At 42.6% G+C, this 24,152-nt stretch overlaps 1 protein-coding gene across 1 annotated transcript in view; it reads left to right on the top strand.

Moving 5' to 3' along the window:
• Nucleotides 1-18,349, top strand: part of large1 (LARGE xylosyl- and glucuronyltransferase 1) — an 88,680-nt gene extending 70,331 nt beyond the window's left edge. The window contains exons 10-15 of the mRNA XM_034526502.1: nucleotides 1,125-1,280; nucleotides 7,850-8,013; nucleotides 11,912-12,190; nucleotides 12,385-12,531; nucleotides 14,162-14,357; nucleotides 16,160-18,349. Of these exons, the coding sequence (XP_034382393.1) occupies nucleotides 1,125-1,280; nucleotides 7,850-8,013; nucleotides 11,912-12,190; nucleotides 12,385-12,531; nucleotides 14,162-14,357; nucleotides 16,160-16,357 (1,140 nt within the window). The 3' untranslated portion in view covers nucleotides 16,358-18,349. The remainder of the gene's footprint in view (nucleotides 1-1,124; nucleotides 1,281-7,849; nucleotides 8,014-11,911; nucleotides 12,191-12,384; nucleotides 12,532-14,161; nucleotides 14,358-16,159) is intronic.
• Nucleotides 18,350-24,152: the final 5,803 nt, after the last annotated feature.

Below are 24,152 nucleotides of genomic sequence, written 5' to 3'. Positions count from 1 at the left end.
TGATCAGGCTCCCTCACACATTTAGTCGCAAAGCTCCAACAACAATAATGTTCATTAATGCCTGTTTTTTTAATGGGAGAGCAGACATGACACACCGGGAGAGAAAACCAACAGACTAGTTGTTGTCGACACAATGATGTGTTATGCATAAAAATCATCCCAGAAGACAACAAACACAGGATACTGCAGTAGACTTAATATAGTTGGTAAACGCTGATTTAGAAAGTCAGTTCTGCTTGCAGAAGAAAGGGAGAAAAGAAAGAAATGCACAGAATAGCCCTTTTCCACCGTGACAGAATCATAAGGTGGGGGAAGTGAGGAGAGAAAGGAGACACACCTTTCAGCTGGGGGAGGGGCAGAATCAACTAGCATGGAGGAGTGAGAGTGAAGTCTGATCTCCTCATGACTGTCACACACTATTGGCTCCATCGTCTATAGATAAACAATATTATTGTCATATTGTTTTTTACTAATACAATACTGCTGAAGCGTTTCAAAACAATGTTTCAAAACAATGTTTCAAATGTGAGTCGGGGGAGCATGAAATGTGTGTGAGAGTAATAACTGAAGTACAAGCACTGAAAGAAGTTGAAGTCTGAGCTGTGAGCTGAACATTTGAGGACTGGTTAAAGCTCCTTGACTTGAATACCAGAATATCCCATTACACTTAAAGCATCAAAATATTTTTTTTAATGAAATAAATCATCTGAATATAGGTTTAAGTGTGGTACCTCGTAAAGGTAGTTGTGTAAGAGTGGGTGTACATCACTGAAGCAGCCATATGTTTACTGGTATCAGTTCAGAGTGGTTGTAGGAAAGTAGGAAAGGTTATAACTTCCTCTCATGTCCTTCTTTGATGGAGGTAAAAATCTTTGGAGTTCATCTTTTTTAACTGTCATTACTGAAATAAATAGTGAGATGCTTGATAAGTACAGATTGTGGCCAGATTGTGTTCAGGGTCCAAAGAGACCTGGGCTTCAATGACTTGTATTAAATCATATACACAGATATTTATCATTTAGTGGAATGGAACTGGTTTACTGACCAGTGCCTGCACAAAGAGAGATCTGACCAAGACAATAACAACAGTCCCCTGCTCTCTTCTCTGTGGTTCTTCTGCTCAGGTGATCCACTGGAATTCTCCCAAGAAGCTCCGAGTGAAGAACAAGCATGTTGAGTTTTTCCGGAATCTCTATCTAACCTTCCTGGAGTACGATGGCAACCTGCTGCGGCGAGAGCTGTTTGGCTGTCCCAGTGAGGCTGACCACAACAGTGAAAATGTAGGTGTAACCTCTTCTGTGTTATGGTTGGTGTGTGGATTTAGTGCCGAAGACATAAGGAGTGGTGGTAAACTAGCTTAGCATTTAGTGGCCTTAAGCAGGCAGGACTGAACTGTGCACACAGAATACATCATATGCCAATTGATCCATGGAACGAGGAACCAAAGGTCAAAAGCAAGAGTGCAGCCAAATAAGGTTATGGAGCTGGAACCTTCAACCTCTAAAGTGTTTGGGAACAACAGGGATGTGTACACGGAAGTTGTTCCTTATTTTTATAACAAAAATCATTTACCAAAGTTGCCATTGTACAAAATGCTATTTTATTCCACAACAGGACCATTTTGCCTTTTTTTTTTCACACATGCACTACAGTCTCTTCAAGTTAAATGGAAATAAACAGATCTTTATGCATTCAGTTTTTTTTACCGCTGTACCAAACTCACACCAAGCCGTGACTGCTAAAGAGTAGTGAGCATAAACTGAACCATGGTGTCAAGTTACACCACTACACAAAACCTTTTTGACCTAGTTTGGGGAATATGATGAATTAATGAATTAATTCAAGTTAATCATAAGAATCCATCCAAGCAACCGATTACAGCTTTTAATAATTGACATCTTTCAATGTTTGATTTTATGGACACAATTCAGTCCCTACTGGTTTTGAGGTTAGATAACCATTTCTGTTTCTACATTTACCTTTTGTGTGAGTTATAGCTCTGCACATTGTAAGGGTGATGATAGAGTCCAACAGGGTATATCTGAAATGACTACACCTTCTGCTAAAGATACAAAGGGTGAGACCAATCAGCAAAGGCAATAAAGTAGTCCATGAATACAAAATATGAGTTTACAGATAATTACAATCCCCCCTCGCCATTGTGGAGGCTGGTTTATGGATTTTTGACGGTTACACCTACACTCTATGGATAACACGTGTCTTTTGGACAACTTTTGGTTACCGATGTGCTCACATCTTTACAGAGGGTGTAAATGGGAATTGTGGATTGTGAAACAATAGACTCTGTGTTTACAGAAAACGATGCTTGGTGCTCAACAGTCTATCTACTTAAACTGCCTGTCTTTGGACTGTGTGAGAAGCCAGATTACACAATTCAATTCAATTCAGTTTATTTTGTATAGCCCAATATCACAAATTACAAATTATCCTCAGAGGGCTTTATAATCTGTACACATACGACATCCCTGACCTTTGACCTCACATCGTATCAGGAAAAACTCCCCAAAAATAACCTTTGACAGGGAAAAAAGTGAAGAAACCTTCAGGAGAGCAACAGAGGAGGATCCCTCTCCCCGGATGGACAGAAGCAATAGATGTCATGTGACCAGATGAACAGAGTTACAAAGTTACAACACATTCAATGAATATGACAGAAATGTATGAGTAATGAGTAGTAGGCATGGACCATAATCCAGACCTCCACAATCCATGAAATAGAAGGAGGAAGTGAGAGGGGGGGGCATCAGACACAGCCAGGTCCAATGGACCCTATGAGACGTGAAGTCACAAAGACTCCGGGGAGGAAACCCATGGGAGAACATGCAAACTCCACACAGAGCCCAACCCAGGATGTTGTTGTGGTTGATGTGTCATTTCTTATGTTAATATGTTGGCCCATATTGCCCGGAGAATAGTTGAATTCCTCCTGATGCACCTTTAAAACATTCACAGGAGTGCACTAATGTTTTGCTTGTCGTGTGTTTCTTGTGTAGCAAATGGGCTACAACTGCATAATGACAATAAATAATCCTTGCCTATAACAGGAGTGCAAAATATGTCATGTGTATAGAATTAACAACATGAATAAATAATACATAATGAGCGTAGTAATATCAGTAGTAGCACCAATAATAGCAGAATAATTATGGGAATTATTATTATTGAATTACTAACTAAACCTGAGCCAGCCCAAACTAAACCTTAACCAGCCCTAACTATAAACTTGAGCCAGCCCTAACTAAACCTTAACCAGCCCTAACTATAAACATGAGCCAGCCCTAACTATAAACTTGAGCCAGCCCTAACTGAACCTTAACCAGCCCTAATTATAAACCTGAGCCAGCCCTAACTGAACCTTAACCAGCCCTAATTATAAACCTGAGCCAGCCCTAAGCCCTAATGTTTTCGTCTGTTTCTCTGCATGGTCCAAGCAGGTATTGCTCTGCTGTGTCAGATGGCGCTATTGTCATATCTTTTTTTATTTTGTTTAATTTTTAAAATGTTACTGTTCAATAATGTTCTTATATATGTTAATCACGGAGTTCCACAAGGTTCTGTGCTTGGACCAATTTTATTTACCTTTTATATATGCTTCCTTTGGGCAACATTATCAGGAAACATTATCAGGAAACACGCTTCCTTTGGGCAACATTATCAGGAAACACATTATCAGGAAGCAACTTTCATTGCTATGCAGATGATACTCAATTATATCTATCGATCAAACCAGAGGAGACCAACCAGCTCGCTAAAATTCAAGAATGTCTTAAAGATATAAAAACATGGATGACCTGCAACTTCCTGATGTTAAACTCAAACAAAACTGAAGTTATTTTACTGGGCCCTGAACACCTCAGAGATCAATTATCTGGTGATGAGGTTTCTGTAGATGGCATTGCCCTGGCATCCAACACCACTGTAAAGAATCTCGGCGTTATCTTTGACCGAGACTTGTCCTTTAACTCCCACGTTAAGCAAATCTCAAGGAGTGCATTTTTTTCATCTACGTAACATTTCAAAAATCAGACACATCTTGTCCCAAAAAGATGCAGAAAAGCTTCTTCACGCGTTTGTTACTTCCAGACTAGATTACTGCAACTCCTTATTATCAGGCTGCTCTAATAAGTCTCTTAAATCCCTCCAGTTGATCCAAAATGCTGCAGCTCGTGTACTCACACAAACTAAGAAAAGAGATCACATGACTCCTGTATTAGCTGCTCTGCACTGGCTCCCTGTAAAATCAAGAATCACATTTAAAATTCTTCTCCTCACCTACAAAGCCTTGATTGGTGATGCACCATCATATCTTAAGGAGCTTGTAGTACCATATTGCCCCACTAGAGAGCTGGGCTCACTAAATGCGGGGCTACTTGTGGTTCCTAGAGTTCTAAAAAGTAGGATGGGAGCCAGAGCCTTCAGTTATCAAGCTCCTCTTTTATGGAACCAGCTTCCACTTTCAGTCCTGGAGGCAGACACAGTCACCTCATTTAAGAATAGACTTAAGACTTTCCTCTTTAATAGTGCTTATAGTTAGGGCTGAATCAGGTTTGCCCTGGTCCAGCCCCTTGATATGCTGCTAGGCTTATAGGTTGCTGGGGGATGTTTTAGGATACACTGAGCACCTATCTTCTCTTCTCTCTCTCCTTATGAATGAATTTACATCTCTCCATTGCACCTTATTAACTCTGCTTCCTTCCCGGAGTCTTTGTGACTTCACATCTCATAGGGTCCATTGGACCTGTAGGTGTCTGATGCTGGTGAGCCGGCCTCTCTACCTCCTTCTGTTTCATGGATTGGAGTTCCATTCATACATTGTCATATTCATGTAATGTGTTTATGTAACTTTGTAATGCTGTTCATTCTGTACACATGACATCTATTGCTTCTGTCCATCCGGGGAGAGGGATCCTCCTCTGTTGCTCTCCTGAAGGTTTCTTCCCTTTTTTTCCCTGTCAAAGGTTATTTTTGGGGAGTTTTTCCTGATCCGATGTGAGGTCCTGGGACAGGGATGTCGTATGTGTACAGATTGTAAAGCTCTCTGAGGCAAATTTGTGATATTGGGCTATACAAAATAAACTGAATTGAATTGAATTATATTTTTTGTTTACTCTCAGGTGCTGAAATTTGGCACCAATTGATTTTGGTGCTCAGCAGTACCAATGTAATTCAGTTGTCAGGAACGCAACCCCAAATATTTCATTTTGAACTAGCATGTGAAACTGACCAACATTGTCATCTCTAGAGCCACAGCACTAGAGTGACAACAACAATGTAGTTTTTCCCTGTATAACCCTCAATGAGCCTGCTTGCAAACCTTTTGTCCATTGCATTCTGTATCAATCAGTTTGGGGAAGACAGTTTGTTTGACGACTGTCCTTTCACCTCCTCAGGAGCTGTTCTGCTGAAACAGCTGGTTCTGATGACAGTGGCAACCCTAACAGTGTCAGTCAGAGGTGATCTAGACTGAACACATGGATTCCTCAGTAGTGCATGCTCACCACTGGCATCTTGAGTCATGTACATTTTGGATTACTTTAAATATATCCATATTAGGGAAGATGTTGGCACAGTCCTTTGCATAACAGAGTGTAACATGATGACTATCTTTAAATAGAGGGTGTTCAAAAGTGTGCAGCATTTTCCTCATTTATACAATGAAGATAGATTTGTTTGTCCACAGGACAAATAGACAGCATTCCAAGAGATCAGGAAGACAGCCAGGAGCAGACTATGACAGCAGGCTTTTCAGCCCCCCTTGCAGTGTGTCCATTCATAAGAGGTGTAAACATTATAGACATGTTATATCATCTGGTTCATTTGAAGCTGAACAAGGCCTTGACACACCCTGTATACACAGCCCAGTATACGTATAGTCATTCATCCAGTTGATGCTTCACACCTCGTCAGCTTCTAACCTGCTGAATGTCACCATGGTTGGGTTTTTACAGCATCAGCCACTATGGGACCTTAGAATTATTTAAGTGTCAGCACTGTGGTCAGTTAATCACATTATAATTTCCCATCATGGTATGCAAGAGCCTTTTTGCCAACCCTCAATTCTAATGTGTCCTTAACTCAGGAAATAGTTTGCTCACTCAATTTTTCAGAGTTTGAGCACCAATTTAAATCCCATTAAAGTGATGATTAGACTAATGAAGTCATTGAGGGATTGGCTGCATATTGCAGACCAGGCTCCTTCAGGGCCACAGTGCCACTGCAGGCCAGTCACTCACTGCAGCTCCACTAATAACGCTGTTCAAAGCACAGCGATGCCACTCACCAACTCCTCAGCTGACACCCCTTCACACACTTCTCTCTGCTGGCCCCTAAAGCAAAATGATTGAGGTTTGTTGAGCTTCAGTGTTTCAAGTTACATAGACCAGAGTCCAGAAGGCTGTACATTCATACTTTGGTTGATGTGTTGCTCTATTAACATATAAGGTTTGCAGTACACTGTACGTAAGACTCCATGTTTGTGCTCAGCAAATCCTGTACCAATGTTTGTATTTTATTTGGCCAAAGCTAATCAGGGAGAATTAATTAGAAAACTGCATTTTATTTGTATTCAATTGTAACAGCTTGGTGCTATATGGATTTATGTAAGATTCAAAGTGGCTAACTGAGATTGGGACACAGAAAAGCCCTCAAAACATAATCCATGCTGCTCCACAAATATTCAAGTCTTCTATTCAAATGCCTAAGTAAGATGTTGGTTTATATTTAACTGGCAAAGACCTCTCGTGGCAATATGAGTCATGACTCTACTGTCAGGAGGGAAGGTTCTTGACTGATGGTAAAGGAACCTTAAGGTTAAGATGGACCTTAAGATGGTAAAGGGCCTTAAGGTTTGCATTTAAACTTCCCTCTTGAGTCTTTCTCATTTGATCAGAGGTGTACAAAGGACAGATACACAACTCCAAAGATTTCTCATTGTATGGAACATTCCTTCATATAAATATCCATATAAGACAGTGTTTATTGGCAATTACACTTAGATCTTCCCTATGGAACACTTTTGTTCCAGCTCACACATGACATGAGCTTATCTTTTTCCACTCGTAGCCATTTCAGCTTTTTCCTTAAACTCTGCAAGCTTTAAATGATGAAAGACTTTCCCCTGTCCATTAAATGCCACAATAGTTGAGTTTATTCTTGACCTTGGAAACAGAAATTCACATAACAAACTAACTTGAATGTCCTTTTAGTCACTGGTCTGGAGCTTTTGATTATATAGCAGGATATTTATTAGAAGATTAAGTTTGCCCAATCTTTTGAACTGGTCCAGTATCAACACCGGACCAGGTTCACAAATGATTGTTCCCATTAGTCACTTCCATACAACAACATAGGAACATAGGGGAGAAAAATAAAGAAGTTACCCATTAATGAATACAGGTTCACATAGATAAACATGACAATTACCCAACCAGAGTAGGCTTTACTTCAGCCGGTAGAGCGAGTCATTAATCGCAGGTTCCACGGTTTGATCTCTGGCCCCTCCTAACCACTTGTCCAGGAGGGGCCCATAGCATAATTTCTTCTGATGGTTAGGCCTTGCACAGAAAGCTTTCTGCATCGCTGTATGAGTCTGTGTGTCAAGGGGTAAGTGTAAGGCCAAGTGCTTTGGATGGAAGCATCACAAATGCAGTCCATTTACAGCGGTATATGTGAAGTGATTAATGATCAGTCTACTTTCGCCCTATTTCCATCACGGTGCACAGAAGGTCACTGGCGGCCCAGTGACTGTGATACAGCATCACCTTTAGTGGTTAATCTTCTTGTCCATAACATGTCTTACTGTTGGTGTCTGTCTCCTCTCTGCCTGCAGCTCCAGAAGACTCTGTCTGAGCTGGACGAAGATGATCCTTGCTATGAGTTTCGCCGAGAACGATTCACCGTCCACCGAACGCACCTCTACTTCCTCCACTATGAGTATGAACCCAGCTCTGACAACACTGATGTCACGCTAGTCGCCCAGCTCTCCATGGACAGGTACTGCTCTTCACTAACAGTAAAAAAGATCCGTCTGCTAAAAAGGCAGTCTGTTACAAGGCAAGGCAAGTTTATTTATATAGCACAATTCAGACACAAGGCCACTCAAAGTGCTTTACAGGGGCAAGATTAGAATACATAAAACACATTATAAAACATTTAAAAGCGAATAAAAGAAGCGAATAACAAAAAATGAAAACTCGATTTAAGCAAATAAAAGAAGCAAATAAAATGCATAATTGCAGATTAAAATGGAAACAAAAGTCTTCAGACTCGATTTAAAAGAACTGAGAGTTGTAGCAGACCTCAAGTTCTCTGGGAGTTTGTTCCAGATTGTTGGTGCATAATAACTAAAAGCTGCTTCTCCTTGTTTAGTCCTAACTCTAGGGACTGTAAGTAGACCTGTCCCAGACGACCTAAGGGCTCTAGACGGTTCATAACTTATCAGCATATCAGTAATGTATTTTGGCCCTAAACCATTTAGTGCTTTATAAACCAACATCAGTATTTTGAAATCAATTCTTTGAGTGACTGGAAGCCAGTGTAAAGACCTCAGAACTGGGGTAATGTGATCTACTTTTTTGGTCCTAGTGAGGACTCGAGCAGCAGCGTTCTGAATTAGCTGAAGCTGTCTGATAGATTTTTTTGGAAGGCCAGCAAGGACACTGTTACAGTAGTCAAGTCTACTAAAGATAAATGCATGGACAAGTTTTTCTAAATCTTGCTGAGACATAAGCCCTTTAATTCTTGATATGTTTTTTAGGTGCTAGAAGGCTGATTTATTAATTGATTGTATGTGTTTCTTGAAATTCAAGTCGGAGTCTACAACAACACCAAGATTTCTGGCTTGGGGTGTAGTCTCTAACATAATGGATGTAAGCTGTGCGCTGACTTTTAATTGTTCATCTTTGGCACCAAAGACAATTACTTCAGTTTTGTCTTTGTTTAATTGAAGGAAATGTTGGCACATCCAATCATTGATTTGTTCAATGCACTTACTCAGTGCCTGTATCGGACTGTAGTCTCCTGGTGATATGGTTATGTCAATTTGTGTGTCGTCTGCATAATTATGGTAGCATAATTTATTCTTATTCATAATCTGAGCTAGTGGGAGCATGTAGATGTTAAATAGAAGAGGGCCAATATAGGTTAATACTCTACTGCACTTAAATGGAAACTTGCAGACAGCCTTGTTCGGCAACAGGTGTGCTTGGGTTTGAAAGAGGGGACCCCAGGGTCACAGTCACATATACAGTATGTTCTACATTTTGTGACAGGGAATTAGAGCACTTACTTCCACAACCATTTCCAGCAATAAATACACCGCTTCATACAGCAACGTAACAGTATTGTCTGCAAGCCTCTTAGATACATAACCAGTGGCTCATTTGCAAGTCATTGGACACAGGGCCCAACACTAACTTTTTAAAAGCATCAGCTTTTGGTTGCAGGAACTGAAAATATGGTTGCCATTTTTAGTCACCTTATATTTTGAGTAATCAAGGTAATATGCAGTTATTAGTTGGCTTTGTGATTAACAAAAAAATACAATAAAAAAATTATAAAACACTAATGAATATCCTTTATAATTAAAGTATAGTCTCTGAATATCTATCAAGCTACTGCTCTTAAACTAAAATGTTATGGTTAAGATAAGGGACGTCACTTTTTCTCAGTGTTCTCCACCAATAAAGAGAAGAAATTCTGATTATTTTGGCAAGGTCAACAGAATTGGTTTTGCTGCAGCCCCTTTAATCCTGTCTTCTCACTAAACTTGTTGTTTGCAGTTTGGTTATGATGTCAGGGATATTGCAAGTCTGAAAATGACTCCCTTTAATAGCTCTCTTTGAGTTCTTGCTGGCTCAATGATGGAGTGGCCACATTTCATCCACAAGGTGTGGAGCATTCTCACCAACAAGACTGGGAGCCAGGCTGCTTGTTTAGTAAGCTTGGAATCTCAGCAGTATGAACCTCCATCAACACTCCTGCTGATACCATAAACAGACTGATGTTTCCTTCAAGTGTTCTTGTTATTTAACAAGATAGTATTACAATTTAGCTATAATTCTAAAAATCTCGCCTTCGCTCACTTTGTTTTCCTTTACTCTTATGTTACCAATATTTCATTCTGTTTTGTTATCGCAGCCCATTAACCTCCTGGGGTTCATTCAACTCCCATAGTATTGGAGCTGATGTACAATCCTGGTGGAATAGGATGGGTCTGTTGCTTAGATGTTAGCTGCTCAGAGGGGGACATAAGAATGGTGTCAATAGTTGAATAAGAATAGGCAACACTATGGTGTACACTTCAGATCTTATTACAATTACCAGCCAGAAAGGCATGGATGTTTCTGATAGCGGTGGCTAACAACTGGTGACTTCAGAACCATTAGAATACGGGCTTCAGTAGGCTCGAAATGAACCGTAGGCAAAGGTTCCTTTGATGGATTTCTATTAGAGATCCTAATGTGCCACACAATGTAAACCTTCCACACACAATGATTATGTATGTAACATAATCTAATACATTGCCATGCATGGAGCCCATTCATGCACCCAAGGGAATAAACCGTTAAATAACCCCATGGTTTGTTAGGTCTCCCTCAGGAAAGAGAAAACTTTATCCCTGTTTTAATATTGTCAGTATGTAGTGTCTTCAGAGTGTCAGCAGGAAGCTTTTGACTGTATCTTGTTTTAATAAAGCCTGTGGTGGCCCCATCGAGGGAAATATTGGCTTTGTAGATGCAAAACAGCAACGCTCAGCAAATAACACAACCTCCCCTTCATATAGAATACCAAATGACTTGTAGAGTACTGTAGTGATACGCATGCAGAGGAACTGGAGGGGGGAAGGAAAGGAGATTGACAAACCTTGGTTTTATAAATCAGAGCTTCATCATTTTTAAATACTGAATTAATCTAACTGAGGGAAGTGGAAAACAATAACATCTGTGAATGTGCGTACCCTTTCTATTAAGAGTGAGTGACACTGAGCTAAGGCCGGCCTGAACACATGTTTTCAAAGCTCGCCTCTGAAAGTTGAGGAAAGCCCAATCTAAAGATAAGGCAGGCTGTCTCAAGCGTTCCTTCATGTAACAACATCGAATGGAATAGCACGACTACATGTGCATGTCAAGTCCAAGGTCACATCTGCACTAAAAACAATTACAGCTGTGGGCAGCAATGGATACTTGTAATGGTCTCTGACTTGTTAAAGTCCCAAAGAAACAAACAGTTGGAAACAGCCATAGGGTTCAATACTTAGATGAATAAATATATAAATAGATAATATTTTTTGGGATGTTTTGGTTTTGACATTTTTTTCATTTACAGGAGTTTTCATGTAATGTGAGGTTCAACAAATGTGCATTCAAAAGCTTATTTCATATTATGTATCCTAAAAATGACATTCCCATACAATTTAACTATATTATCAATTACTGTATTAATATTTTCTCCCGTATTACCGTTGCAGTTTGAAGCATGTGGTTAATGTTGTAAATTCAAACAAAACTAATTGATTAGTTTTAGTAAGATATCATGGTTTGGCTTAAAATCCATGTACATGTTATATAATATGAGTTACTACATACATAACTTTAAAATACGTTGACTTTATGGTGCTTGTCTCACCATCCACCCTGTCCTCCTCCCTACGTGGACTTATATATTTATATTTATCAAGCATAATAAACGAAATCCAGAAGAAACTCGACTTCCCTCGAAACATAAATCTAAAATTTTCAGGCAATTAAATCCAGAATGAAACGGTTATTCTTTCACAGAGGTTAATATTTTTGTTATCTCACACCAATAAGTAAAAGATACTTTCACATTGCGGTCTTGAAAGTAAAACATTTTTGTGATGTCACCCATCCCCGTGTGTCGCCCCCTGCAGGCTCCAGATGCTGGAGGCCATTTGTAAGCACTGGGAAGGCCCCATCAGCCTGGCCCTGTACCTTTCCGACGCTGAGGCCCAGCAGTTCCTGCGCTACGCTCAAGGCTCCGAGGTGCTGATGAGCCGGGGGAACGTCGGTTACCACATCGTCTACAAAGAGGGACAGTTCTACCCTGTCAACCTGCTGCGTAATGTGGCCATGCGGCACGTTAACACACCCTACATGTTCCTGTCCGACATCGACTTCCTGCCTATGTACGGCCTGTACGAGTACCTCAGGTAAGTGGAGAAAGAATCAAGTGCAAACCAGCCGAGTTGGTCGTGTTCCGACACCTTGACTCTTCGTTTTTTCCTATCTTTAGATTTTAGAAAGACAATTGTGAATTTTTCCAATAGATTTTTTTTAGATCTTGCAGGTGCTTGCTTTAGTAATATACAGTATGTGATCCAGTCTTATGTGTGTATTGTTGTAGGAAGTCAGTGGTGCAGCTGGACATGGCCAACGCCAAGAAAGCACTAGTGGTTCCAGCCTTTGAGACGCTGCGATATCGTCTGTCTTACCCAAAGTCCAAGGCTGAGCTGCTCTCTCAGCTCGACATGGGCACACTCTTCACCTTCAGGTGAGCTACATCTGTTTCTGTAGCCAGCAATGTCTCCATGCTTTCATTACAGCAGCTCATAACATGTCCCTGTCTGAGGTGCAGATGTTGCTACTTTTATTTACTGCAATTGCTGTGGCAGTAGAGGTGTTAGGGAGGGAGGGAAGGGTCTTTATTTCTATCCAACTGGTTCTACTGTAGCTGCAGTGCGCACCAACAAACACCATGCCGCTATGGAGGCCACGCCCCCACATGACTGTATCAGAGCAGCATGAAGCTGCGAGAGTAAGAGATACAGCTGGAGTTTTCCATATGTCTTTAGTTTAATAAAATATACACACAGTACAGTATATGATGCATACATTGGGGATTTAACTAGTGATGCGTTGTGTAGCCTGATGAAGACACAGAAAGGCAGGGACCAAGAAATACATACTAAAAAAATTAATACATACTGAATACATACTCTTACGTAGGTTACGTTTTTTACTTGTAGTGGAGTGTTTTTACAGTTTTAGCATTAGTACTTTTATTGCAGTAAAGGATGAGAATATTTCATCCACTTATCTGATACATCAACAGCCAGACTGTCAGATTCAAACCTTATTTTACAAATGGTCAGATTAAATATCATATTAAATGTCCCAAACATTCAATTAAAATCAATCATTAATACAGTAAGTGGAATCGGACCTACTCACTCACTTTTTTTACGTTTGTTCAATTCAATTCAGTTTATTTTGTATAGCCCAGAATCACAAATTAAAAATTCTCCTCAGAGGGCTTTACAATCTGTACACATAAAATATCCCTGACCTTTGACCTCACATCGGATCAGGAAAAACTCCCAAAAAACAGAAAAAAACCTTTCACGGGGAAAAAAGTGAAGAAACCTTCAGGAGAGCAACAGAGGAGGATCCCTCTCCCCGGATGGACAGATGAATAGATGTCATGTGTACAGATGAACAGAATTTGTTGTTGTCTGCTTAATGCCATGCAGTCTGCTGTGAACACTTCATTATTATATCTGAGGAATTCAACACATGCAAGCATAAAGACTTAACAAGGATGGGATTGCTTGTAGCAACGACCCAGGTGCCTCGTATTCCCCAAGTACCCCTGACAGGACTCCCGGAGGCCTTCTCCAATATCACAAAACACATGTAGGGATGGGCAACCTCCCATGACCCCTATAGACCTGCAAAGGTAAAGGTCCGGCCCACAGAATCGGCATTGCTTCTCCTGAGGTTCGACAATGGTTGGTCTGAAGTGCATTTCGGGTCAGACTTTTCTTCAATGACGGAAAGCAAGGCACAAGGTGCAAATGGGTTGTATTGAATCTTTTAATTATACATATATGAATTATTTGCCCTTATTAATAACAGTATCATCAGTATTCATGTGGGCATGAAAATGACACCGGTGTCTATGTGAAACTGGCAACAACAGCTGCACTGGGCTGTGCAATGCTTTGTGCCAAAGTCTAAACTTTTAAGAACATGATTCAGACTGAGGTTTCAAATCCCAATGCCACCAATTATTTTAGAAACCATAAATGTCACTTCCCCTCAGAAAGATTGGATATGGGAGCATGATTCTTCGCACTCCCTTCAACTATAGTTTGGTCAAACCATTTCTTCTCTCTCCCTAGGTATCATGTTTGGACTAAAGGCCATGCTCCTACTAACTTTGCCAAATGGCGAACAGCCACCACGCCCTACAGGGTGCAATGGGAAGCCGACTTTGAGCCCTACGTCATGGTGAGAAGGGACAGTCCTGAGTATGACCGCCGCTTTGTGGGCTTTGGCTGGAACAAGGTGGCTCACATCATGGAGCTGGATGCACAGGTGACTTACTACTGTAAAATGCGGGCTATAAAGCGCACCCTTTTATATGCCACATCTACTAAATTAAATAAAAAAGTACTATTAAATCTTAAACAAGCCGGTACCTGACAAACCCTCAAAATGACCACCGGTAATGAACGGAACAAAGCAATACAAAAATAACCCTGTTTGAACATCAGAGATACACTGTACACAGCACAATCACCACGGCTCTCTGTGTTGACTCGGTCCTCTACTTCGTTCTCTAGTTCGGGCCAGTGGTATTTTCTTCCTCTGAACGCTTTGTGAGACTTCTTGCAAGTTCTCCCTGCTGCATCTCCAACGTCTAACCATGGACTCGTTGATCCTAAGTTCTCCCTGCTACATCTTTTCAATGGCCACATGGTTAGCCTTTAGTTTAAAATCTGCGTCGTACGTGGTACGTTGTGTATTCAACATGTTTATTTTTGAGGATTAGCGATGGTGGAAATAAATCCCCAAATTAACCGCACCCTTATTTTAGCCGCCCGTGTCAAAGTTGAAGAAAGAAAAAGAAAAAAGTAGAGGCTTATTACCCGCATTTTGCGGTAAATACATTTTTGTAAAATATATAAACATGTATCAGTTATTTTCTATAGTGCTATTAAATCAGCTAGGTGCTTCACACTTTTATTGCTGCTGTACCGCTAGACAGTTATGCCCCTGTCCACTATGCATCTAATTATGATGATGCTTCGGTCAGGTTTGGTTGAAGTACTCAATATCTGTCTATTTGCAGTGACTTATTCAATGAAATGCCAGCCGCTGGTCCAGAGTTATCACAGTAAAGTTCTTCCATCCACTATCTGTAACTGCTCATCCTTGGGACCCGGGGAACCGAGCCAGTTCCAGATAATAATGGCAAGAGGTCAGTCCCAGAAGGAGGATTAGTTGTGATCTTATCACTGAAGCTGCACCAAATATATAAAAAAGGATGCCATTTTTATAGGTGAAAGGTGGCGTTGGTAAAGATGAACCTACCAGCAGCAGTAGTGCAGAGGTTACTCTATAACTATGTGACACAACTAAGAGTCGACAGCCATGCTAGCAGCACTGTGAGCATGGCCGTACCTTCCATTGAGCTCACAAGGTCCTCCAAGCAGAGTAATTGTACAACGCAAAGATGCCCGGCTTGCTTATCTGGTCACCGTCATTGGTGGTGCTTATTAAGTGTGTGTGTGTGTGTGTGTGTGTGTGTGTGTGTGTGCGTGTGTGCGTGTGCGCGTGTCAACACACTGGTTCTTTGATTGTTTAAACAACTTGAGGAAACTAGACAGGCCGCTGAATCCATGTGAATCATGATTCAGTGAGATTAACTAGTGGGTGGCTTGTAGTTCAAAGACGTTCATCACGCCACATTAAACAGTGGCCAGTGATGCCTACTACTGAGTTTCACTTTCACCACTTTATAGCCTACAACGTGGATTTTATTAAGAAACCCTGTGGTGCAATTAAAGCAAGTTATCTTCCAATCAGAAGAAGAGCGTGTAGTGAACAGTGCTTTGAGTGCCATTAGTCACATGAGCTATAGTCCGGCCTCCTTCGCGATGCCTCCTGCCTGGTGGGCCGGCCTCCTGCCTCCATGGCCCTCCTCTCTTCCTCCTTTTTTTTATTTTTTCCTGATCCGATGTGAGGTCCTGGGTCAGGGATGTCGTATGTGTACAGATCGTAAAGCCCTCTGAGGCTAATTTGTGATTTTGGGCTGTACAAAATAAACTGAATTTATTGAATTGAATATGAGGTGTTGAAATAAAGACGCTCTTCCTGTCCTCCTCTCTCTACAGGAGTATGAGTTTGTGGTTCTGCCCAACGCCTACATGATCCACATGCCTCATGCGCCAAGCTTCGATATCACCAAGTTCCGTTCCAACAAGCAGTACCGGGTCTGCCTCAAGACCCTGAAGGAGGAGTTCCAGCAGAACATGTCGCGGCGCTACGGCTTTGCCGCCCTAAAATACATGACGGCTGAGAACAACAGCTAGCCACCACTGCAGACCCTCACTCCCCCGGCCCTGAACTACTGACTACCTCCATGGGCTGGGGAAGGAGGGGTCACAAGAAACATTCAGCCCCATGTGAGGCCATCAGGATACTTTGTTAGAATGTTTGACCTGAGTGTGGGTCTTCATGTCCATTCTTTGTCCTCTGCTGTGGATGTAAAAGCTGTGAAAGAGGACATGAGCGCCCACTAGGCCCGGGGTCGAGCTCTGGCCCTGACAACTGACACGCAGCAGGCGAGGAAAACAGACATTGCCATATTTGTAAGGCCAGTGATCGGGTTGTTGGCAGCGAGTAACGTGATGTATGTATGCGTGTGAGTGTGTGTGTGTGTATGCAGGTAGATGAAAAGTGTGACAGTGCTCAGCAGAAAGCTTAAGGGGAGCTGAAGATGTGAAGCATTGTGGGCTTACATTCTGTATCCATGCCTTCCAAGTGCCAACAAAAAGCAGCAGCGGTCTGACTGACAGCACGCCTCGAATCAAATGCAAATTGTCACCAGGCGGGCGAGATAAAACAAAGCGATAAACATGATTTTTAAATCTCATTGTGACAGGTGACACGCTCAGACATTGAGGCGAGCAGCCAGCCAGCCGACCATCTGCTGCTGCTTAATGTGTTTCATAGCTGATGCAGACTAGAATAAATCCTCCTCCTTGTATGACAAGGGAAGTGAGGCACAAAGATGGCTGGAGGTCATCCTGGCGGTTGATATTCATGGTATCTCCACATCAGCTTGAGCGTGTTCCCAGTGTGTGTTTCCACTAGAGAATGTGACAGCAGCTGGTGCGCTGTGCTCTTTGGTGTATTTTACATTAACGCCAGTGCGGTCTGTACAAATACTTGCTGGAAGTCCTGTCAGTCTGTGAAGCTAACCCCCCCCCTCTTTCTTTCTCTCACTATTTCTTTCTCACTCTGGCCTCTAGTTTGATGATGGTAACGCTGCCGCAGTGTGTGTTTGAAATGAAATGATGAATCCAGATGGGGTCACAATGAAAAGGTTTTCCCAGGTGACTCTTGCTTCAACCCATACGGTGAAGCTGAGACACCTGAAGCTGTTTGGTAACTGACACCAGAAGAAGAAACATGTTGTCAGTTACAACAAAAACTACTGTCATTAAACACAAAGTCATTGATGCAGTGCACAGATCGTATAGTGGTTAAACTGATCAGGGATCAGTACAAGCTGCACTACAAGCACTCACTCCACCATGATCATATAATCAAGATTCACAGTCATGTGATATAAGAACTGTTTCTAAGGTCAAGAATAAACTTTCATTCTTAACGTAAGCTGAAACCCATGGTTATAATGCATTACAATCATGGTTATAATGCACTACAATCATGGTTATAATGCACTATAATCGCTGATATAATGCACTACGATCGTCGTTATAATGCACTACGATCATGGTTGTAATGCACTACAATCGCTGATATAATGCACTATGATCGTCGTTATAATGCACTATGATCATCGTTATAATGCACTAAATGGTTATAATGCACTACGATCATGGTTATAATGCACTATAATCGCTGATATAATGCACTATGATCGTCGTTATAATGCACTATGATCATCGTTATAATGCACTAAATGGTTATAATGCACTACAATCATGGTTATAATGCACTACGATCATGGTTATAATGCACTATAATTGCTGATATAATGCACTATGATCGTCGTTATAATGCACTACGATCCTGCAAGAATAATACATTTGAAAAATCACAGGTTAATTGAACTAATTGTGCCCATTGTGGAACTAGATGGCCTCTCTCTCTCTCTCGCTGTCATGACAGCAGTCTCTCACTCTGTACAGGAAAGCTGCAGACGGGCTTGGTGCAGTTGTGTGTGTGCGTGTGTTTGCGTGTGTGTGTGTGGCTTTGCGGGGCTAGGAGAACTTGCAGTGTGTAAGTAGGTCAGTCCTGATTGGTGCTGCTACCTGAATAAAAGCAAAAAGGTCAAACACTTTGTTTCATCATTTCTGTCTTCTTAAATATCTATTTAGCCTTGTGAACCCAAAGTAAGAGGGATTCATGGGATATCTCACTGTTACACCTCACACACACACAGTAAAATGGTACACCTGTGTGTATTTATACGGATTGGGGCACTAAACAGTTATATAATGTTGCTGTGTCTTCAGGGAATCTTTGTCAAATCAGGTAGGAAAGATGCCACCAAGTTGTACTATTTTCTGTTTTTTGTCATTAGTCACATTTATAGAAAGGCAAGTCCCTCTTCCGGTGGACCACCATGAGACCGTATTTAGTAAGACATATCAACAGTAGTCAATGGCAAGAAACCCTTTTTTAAATCCTGTTTGAACATTTCTGCAAAACATGTTTGTTGTCAACTCTGAGAGCCAATCAGCTATTCTTAACTCTCTTATCTAGATATAAATTCTGAATATGGACCTGGTGGCCAGTACAGTATAACAAATAGGATTGTCTGTAATGTTTTACAGGTTGGATGTGAAAGACTAAGAACAAGGCTTTCAAATGAGTTGTAGTTTAGTTTAGGTTTAGGATTCATTAATAAGCTTGAGTCAAAGATGGCTGCTACTCCACCTCCTCGGCCGGTGCCTCGAGGAATGTGAGTATTAATCAAAAATGTGTATCAGTATGATTGTCTGATATTAACTAATTCACTACTATAGCTTTAGATGACACATCTAATATTTAGGAGTCCACATTTAATTTTCCTGTTTTGTTGCACTGTTGCAGTAGTGATGTTAACCTGTATGAGGTTATTTTTGTATGACTCCTCTTCTGGTTACGTTTGATTTAATTAATTTAAGTGGCCGTGGGACAGACACAGTCTCTATAGAGTTAAGGTTAAGGGTGGGTAACTGCTCGGTTGGAAGTGCAGAGAAGGGTGGAAGACTACAACTCTGCTTCTGCTTCCTGATCTGAACTCTGGGTCATGGATTAAGTCCGTTAATCAACTTCGCCATGTTTGCAGAAATGAGACGCGCTCCATCCAAAGTGGGATGAATGCCGTCTCGACTCATCAGATCCTGCTTTCCCCAGAAAGTCTTCCAGTTATCTATGTAGCCCACATTGTTTGCTGGGCACCACCTGGACAACCAGCGGTTGAATGACGACATGCGGCTATACATGTCATCATTGATCAGATTGGGGAGAGGGCCAGAGATAACTACGGTGTCTGACATTGTCTTGGTATAAGTACACACCGATTCCACATTAATTTTAGTGACCTCCGACCGCCGCAGTCGGGAGTCAATACCGCCGGCGTGTATTATAATCTTACTGTAACTATGCTCATCTTTAGCCAGCAGTTTTAAACAAGATTCAATGTTGGCCGCTCTGGCCCCCGGGATGCATATGACTTTGGTCCCTGGCTTCCCTATCCTCACGTTTCTGACTATGGAGCTACCTATAACCAGAGTGGGTTTCTCAGCGGGTGGGTCGCTGAGTGGGGAAAACTGGTTAGAAATGTGTAGAGGTTGGTGGTGCTCAGTGGGCTTCTGTTTAGACTTAAAAACCCTTCGAACAGTCACCCAGCCATCCGGCTGCTCGGGAGCTGCCGGGGGACAGCTAACAGAGGCTAATGCTAAAGGCTCCGCGCCGGCTATGGGGGGGGGGCAGGCTAACTAGTGTAACTGTCTGAGCTTCGATGGTGTGGAGCCGTGCATCTAACCCACTTAGAACTGCCTCCAACCAGCAAATGAACTACACTTGTTGCATGTACCGTTATCATTAAGGGAGGCAGAGGAATAGCTATACATGAGACACTCTGAGCAAGAGGGAGGGGGAGGGGGAGAGGAAGAAGACATCGCAAGCTGCTAAGCTGGCAACCGGAAGTGATGCAATACGCTTACCGGAAGAGAGAGAGCGATGCGTTCAGGAACCTCACGATTCAATGAAGACTTTCCTGAGGATCCCAGAGATGGACACATGTGGATTTTGGATCCATTTTCTCTGGATCCCAGTGAAAATGATGTTGCTTTGCCCACACATCTGGAATCCCAGCTCCTGGAAGTTTCTACCGACAGCACTTTAAAGTTGCAGTGGGGCAATTGCTGTCTCAAAGGAGTACCCATCTCAAGCACTGAGGGCTGTGGAACTTCTTCTCCCATTCACAACCACATACCTGTGTGAATCTGGATTCTCCATTGTGGCCACAACTAAGACCAAAGCCCGAAACCGACTCAGAGCGACACTGGAGGCTACTCTGAGAGTGAGCCTTTCCCCTATTCCACCCAGACTGGATCTGATGGTGTCTCAGAGGCAGACCCAAGTATCTCATTAAGAGGCAAACTCAAAAAGGGAGTGACTTCACGATATGAAGAGCAACTGCTGGTTCTGTGATGCCAAATTATAAATTATAGACTGCTGAAGGATTAGTCAAATTAATTTGAAGATTATAAGGCTATATTTTCATTTGCACTTTATATAAATTGTATTTTTTTTTAAATGTTTTGAGAGTGCCGCCTCTTCTGTAGCAAAATATAATTATTAGTTATTTTGGGGTTAATAAGCCTGACTTGAGCCTTTAAATTAGTTCTTGTAGTAGCTTGATTTGTTTAATGAATTGTTCGCCTGTTGGGCGTCTTGTTGTGTTTACATAGGTTTACAGATAATAAATAAATGTCTTTGGGATCACATTGTTAAACAATAGAAGCATTTAAAATCTGTCATTGTGACTGTTATTGTTCATTTGTCACAATATGAAGACCAACTGCTGGTTCTGTGATGCCAAAATATAAATATGAAGCATTAGTCATATTAATTCATTTGAAAATTATAAGACTATTTTCGGTTGGCCTCAAGGAAGTTCTGGCAAACCATCCGACGGCTCAGGAAGGGAAAGCAGGGTCTACCCCAGGCTGTTCTCAGCAGGGGGGGGAAACTGCTGACCCGGACTGGGGACATCGTCGGGCGGTGGAAAGAGCACTTTGAGGAACTCCTAAACCCGGCCAACATGTCCCCCGGAGAGGGGGCAGCGCCGGAAGACTTTGGGGTGGATTCACCCATATCCCTGGCAGAGGTCGCTAAGGTAGTCAAAAAGCTCCTTGGTGGCAAGGCGCCAGGGGTGGATGAGATCCGCCCTGAGATGCTGAAAGCGCTGGATATTGTTGGGCTGTCTTGGTTGACACGCCTCTTCAGTGTCGCATGGGGGTCGGGAACAGTGCCCATGGACTGGCAGACCGGGGTGGTGGTTCCCATCTTCAAGAAGGGATACTGGAGAGTGTGCTCAAACTATCGTGGTATCACACTGCTCAGCCTCCCGGGAAAAGCTTATGCCAGGGTGCTGGAGAGGAGGCTCCGACCGCTTGTCGAACCTCAGATTCAAGACGAACAGTGCGGATTCCGTCCCGGTTGTGGAACAGTGGACCAGCTCTTTACCCTCGCAAGATTACTGGAGGGGTCCTGGGAGTTTGCCCAACCAGTTTACATGTGCTTTGTAGACCTGGAGAAGGCTTTCGACCGGGTACCTCTGGGGTTTTTGTGGGGGGTGCTGCGGGAGTATGGGGTGCCGGACCCGTTGGCACGGGCCATCCGGTCTCTGTACGCCTGCAGTAGGAGCTGTGTTCGTCTCCTCGGTAGTAAGTCAGACACGTTCCCGGTGGGTGTTGGCCTCTGCCAGGGCTGCCCTTTATCACCGGTCCTGTTCGTGACCTTCATGGACAGGATATCTAGGCGCAGCCAGGGGGCGGAGAGGATCCGGTTCGGGAGTCTCGGGATCGCCTCTCTGCTGTTTGCGGATGATGTGGTCCTGTTTGCCTCCTCGGACCGTGACCTCCAGCATTCACTGGGGCGTTTTGCAGCCGAGTGCGAAGCGGCAGGGATGAGAGTTAGCACCTCCAAATCTGAGGCCATGGTGCTCTGCCGGAAACCGGCGGATTGCTCCCTCCAGGTGGGGGCAAACTGCCTACCCCAAGCGAAGGAGTTCAAGTATCTCGGGGTCTTGTTCACGAGTGAGGGTAAGGTGGAGCGGGAGATCGATAGGCGGATCGGTGCGGCTGCAGCAGTAAAACAGGCGCTGTACCGGTCCGTCTTAGTGAAGAGGGAGCTGAGCCGGAAGGCAAAGCTCTCCATTTACTGGTCGGTCTACGTTCCAACCCTCACCTATGGTCACGAACTCTGGGTCGTGACCGAAAGAACGAGATCTCGGATACAAGCGGCCGAAATGAGCTCCCTCCGTAGGGTGGCCGGGCTCAGCCTTAGAGATAGGGTAAGGAGCTCGGACATCAGGGGGGAGCTTGGAGTCGAGTCGCTGCTCCTTCGTGTCGAAAGGAGTCAGCTGAGGTGGTTCGGGCATCTAGTCAGGATGCCTCCTGGACGCCTCCCATTAGAGGTTTTCCGGGCACGTCCAACTGGTAGGAGGCCCCGGGGAAGACCGAGGACACGCTGGAGGGATTATATCTCCCGGCTGGCCTTGGAACGCCTCGGGATCCCCCAGAATGAGCTGGAAAGTGTTGCGGGTGAGAGGGAGGCCTGGGTCGGCCTGCTGAACCTGCTGCCACCGCGACCCGACCCCGGATAAGCGGGTGATAATGGATGGATGGATGGAAGACTATTTTCATTTGCACTTTATTTCAAATGTATATATACAGTTTATTTAATTTGAAACTTATTATTTTGAATGTATTTATTTTATTACTATATATTATTTATTTATCAAATTTCCATTTTCGCAGTTTATTTCTGTAGTAAAAGCATTAGTTATTTTTGTGTTAAGCCTGGCTTGAGCCTTTCAATTTATTATTGTATTAACTTTATTTGTTCCATGAATTGTTAGGTGTTGTATGTGCAGGTTTACATACGGATAATAAACTGTAAGTGGATTTTATTTAGTTATAGAATACAAATCCAACCTAGAATGAGATCAATTAGTTAAACCAAGACAGTGTTTAACTAATGGGCCCTTTGAACTTGAAAAGTTGGGCCCCGAGGTCAAAAAGGTTCTGAACCCCTGGTCCAACCCGTCGATCTCAGAGAATCATGAACGCCTGTAAATGTGTTCTTCCACAGCGGAAGTGTTCTCAGCTGCGCTCCCCGATGAGGGGAACAGGTCCGACCTCCGTGAGATCGGCTTTTCTGCTGTTGCCCTTCAAAACAAAAGCTCAACATTGAGCATGAATTGAGAGTGGCTGTATCAAGCCTCGAACCCCGTTTTAAAAAGATTTGTAGTGGAAAGCAGCTCATTGCAGCCACTAATGCTGATAAAACATGATGGCTCACAGATATCTGTACTAATTTTGTTTTGCACAGGTTGCACAATATTGTTGTTTTTAGATTCAGTGTAAAACTTTGTTCACAGGTTGCACTTTGTTATTATCTTGAAAAAATATATTCAGTGCAAAACAGGTTCATTGCAGCCACAATAAGCTATTTCTTGCCAAATATTAGTTATTTTTTGCACAGATAGTTTGCATTGTTCTAACAAAGTGATTGCAAATTCTTTTTTTTTCTTGTCTGATGGAGCAATCTGGTTGAAAACGCACAGATGTTGGAGTCACAAATAGTGATAATAAAATTATTTTTGTGGGTCATGAACATTTTTCTTCCTCCGAAGTGGAGCGTGACAGAAAAAGTTTGAGAACCACTGTTAGAAGGGCTCAGACTGTCTGTCTGTGCTTATGAGCCCAACAATAAGCTCACAGACAGTGTTCAGTCACAGACAGCTCACAGACTGGAGTCACATGCCTTCTGATGGCATTTTGATTGGACAAAGAGCTGAACTGAACTTACATTAGTTACACTGACTGAGAATGTTGTCAGTGTTAAATACAACAG

Source organism: Cyclopterus lumpus, chromosome 23 (assembly GCF_009769545.1).
Source record: "Cyclopterus lumpus isolate fCycLum1 chromosome 23, fCycLum1.pri, whole genome shotgun sequence".
NCBI lineage: Eukaryota > Metazoa > Chordata > Actinopteri > Perciformes > Cyclopteridae > Cyclopterus > Cyclopterus lumpus.
The sequence above is the reverse complement of the archived record's forward strand: the minus strand, read 5'-3'. Positions and strand labels throughout refer to the sequence as shown.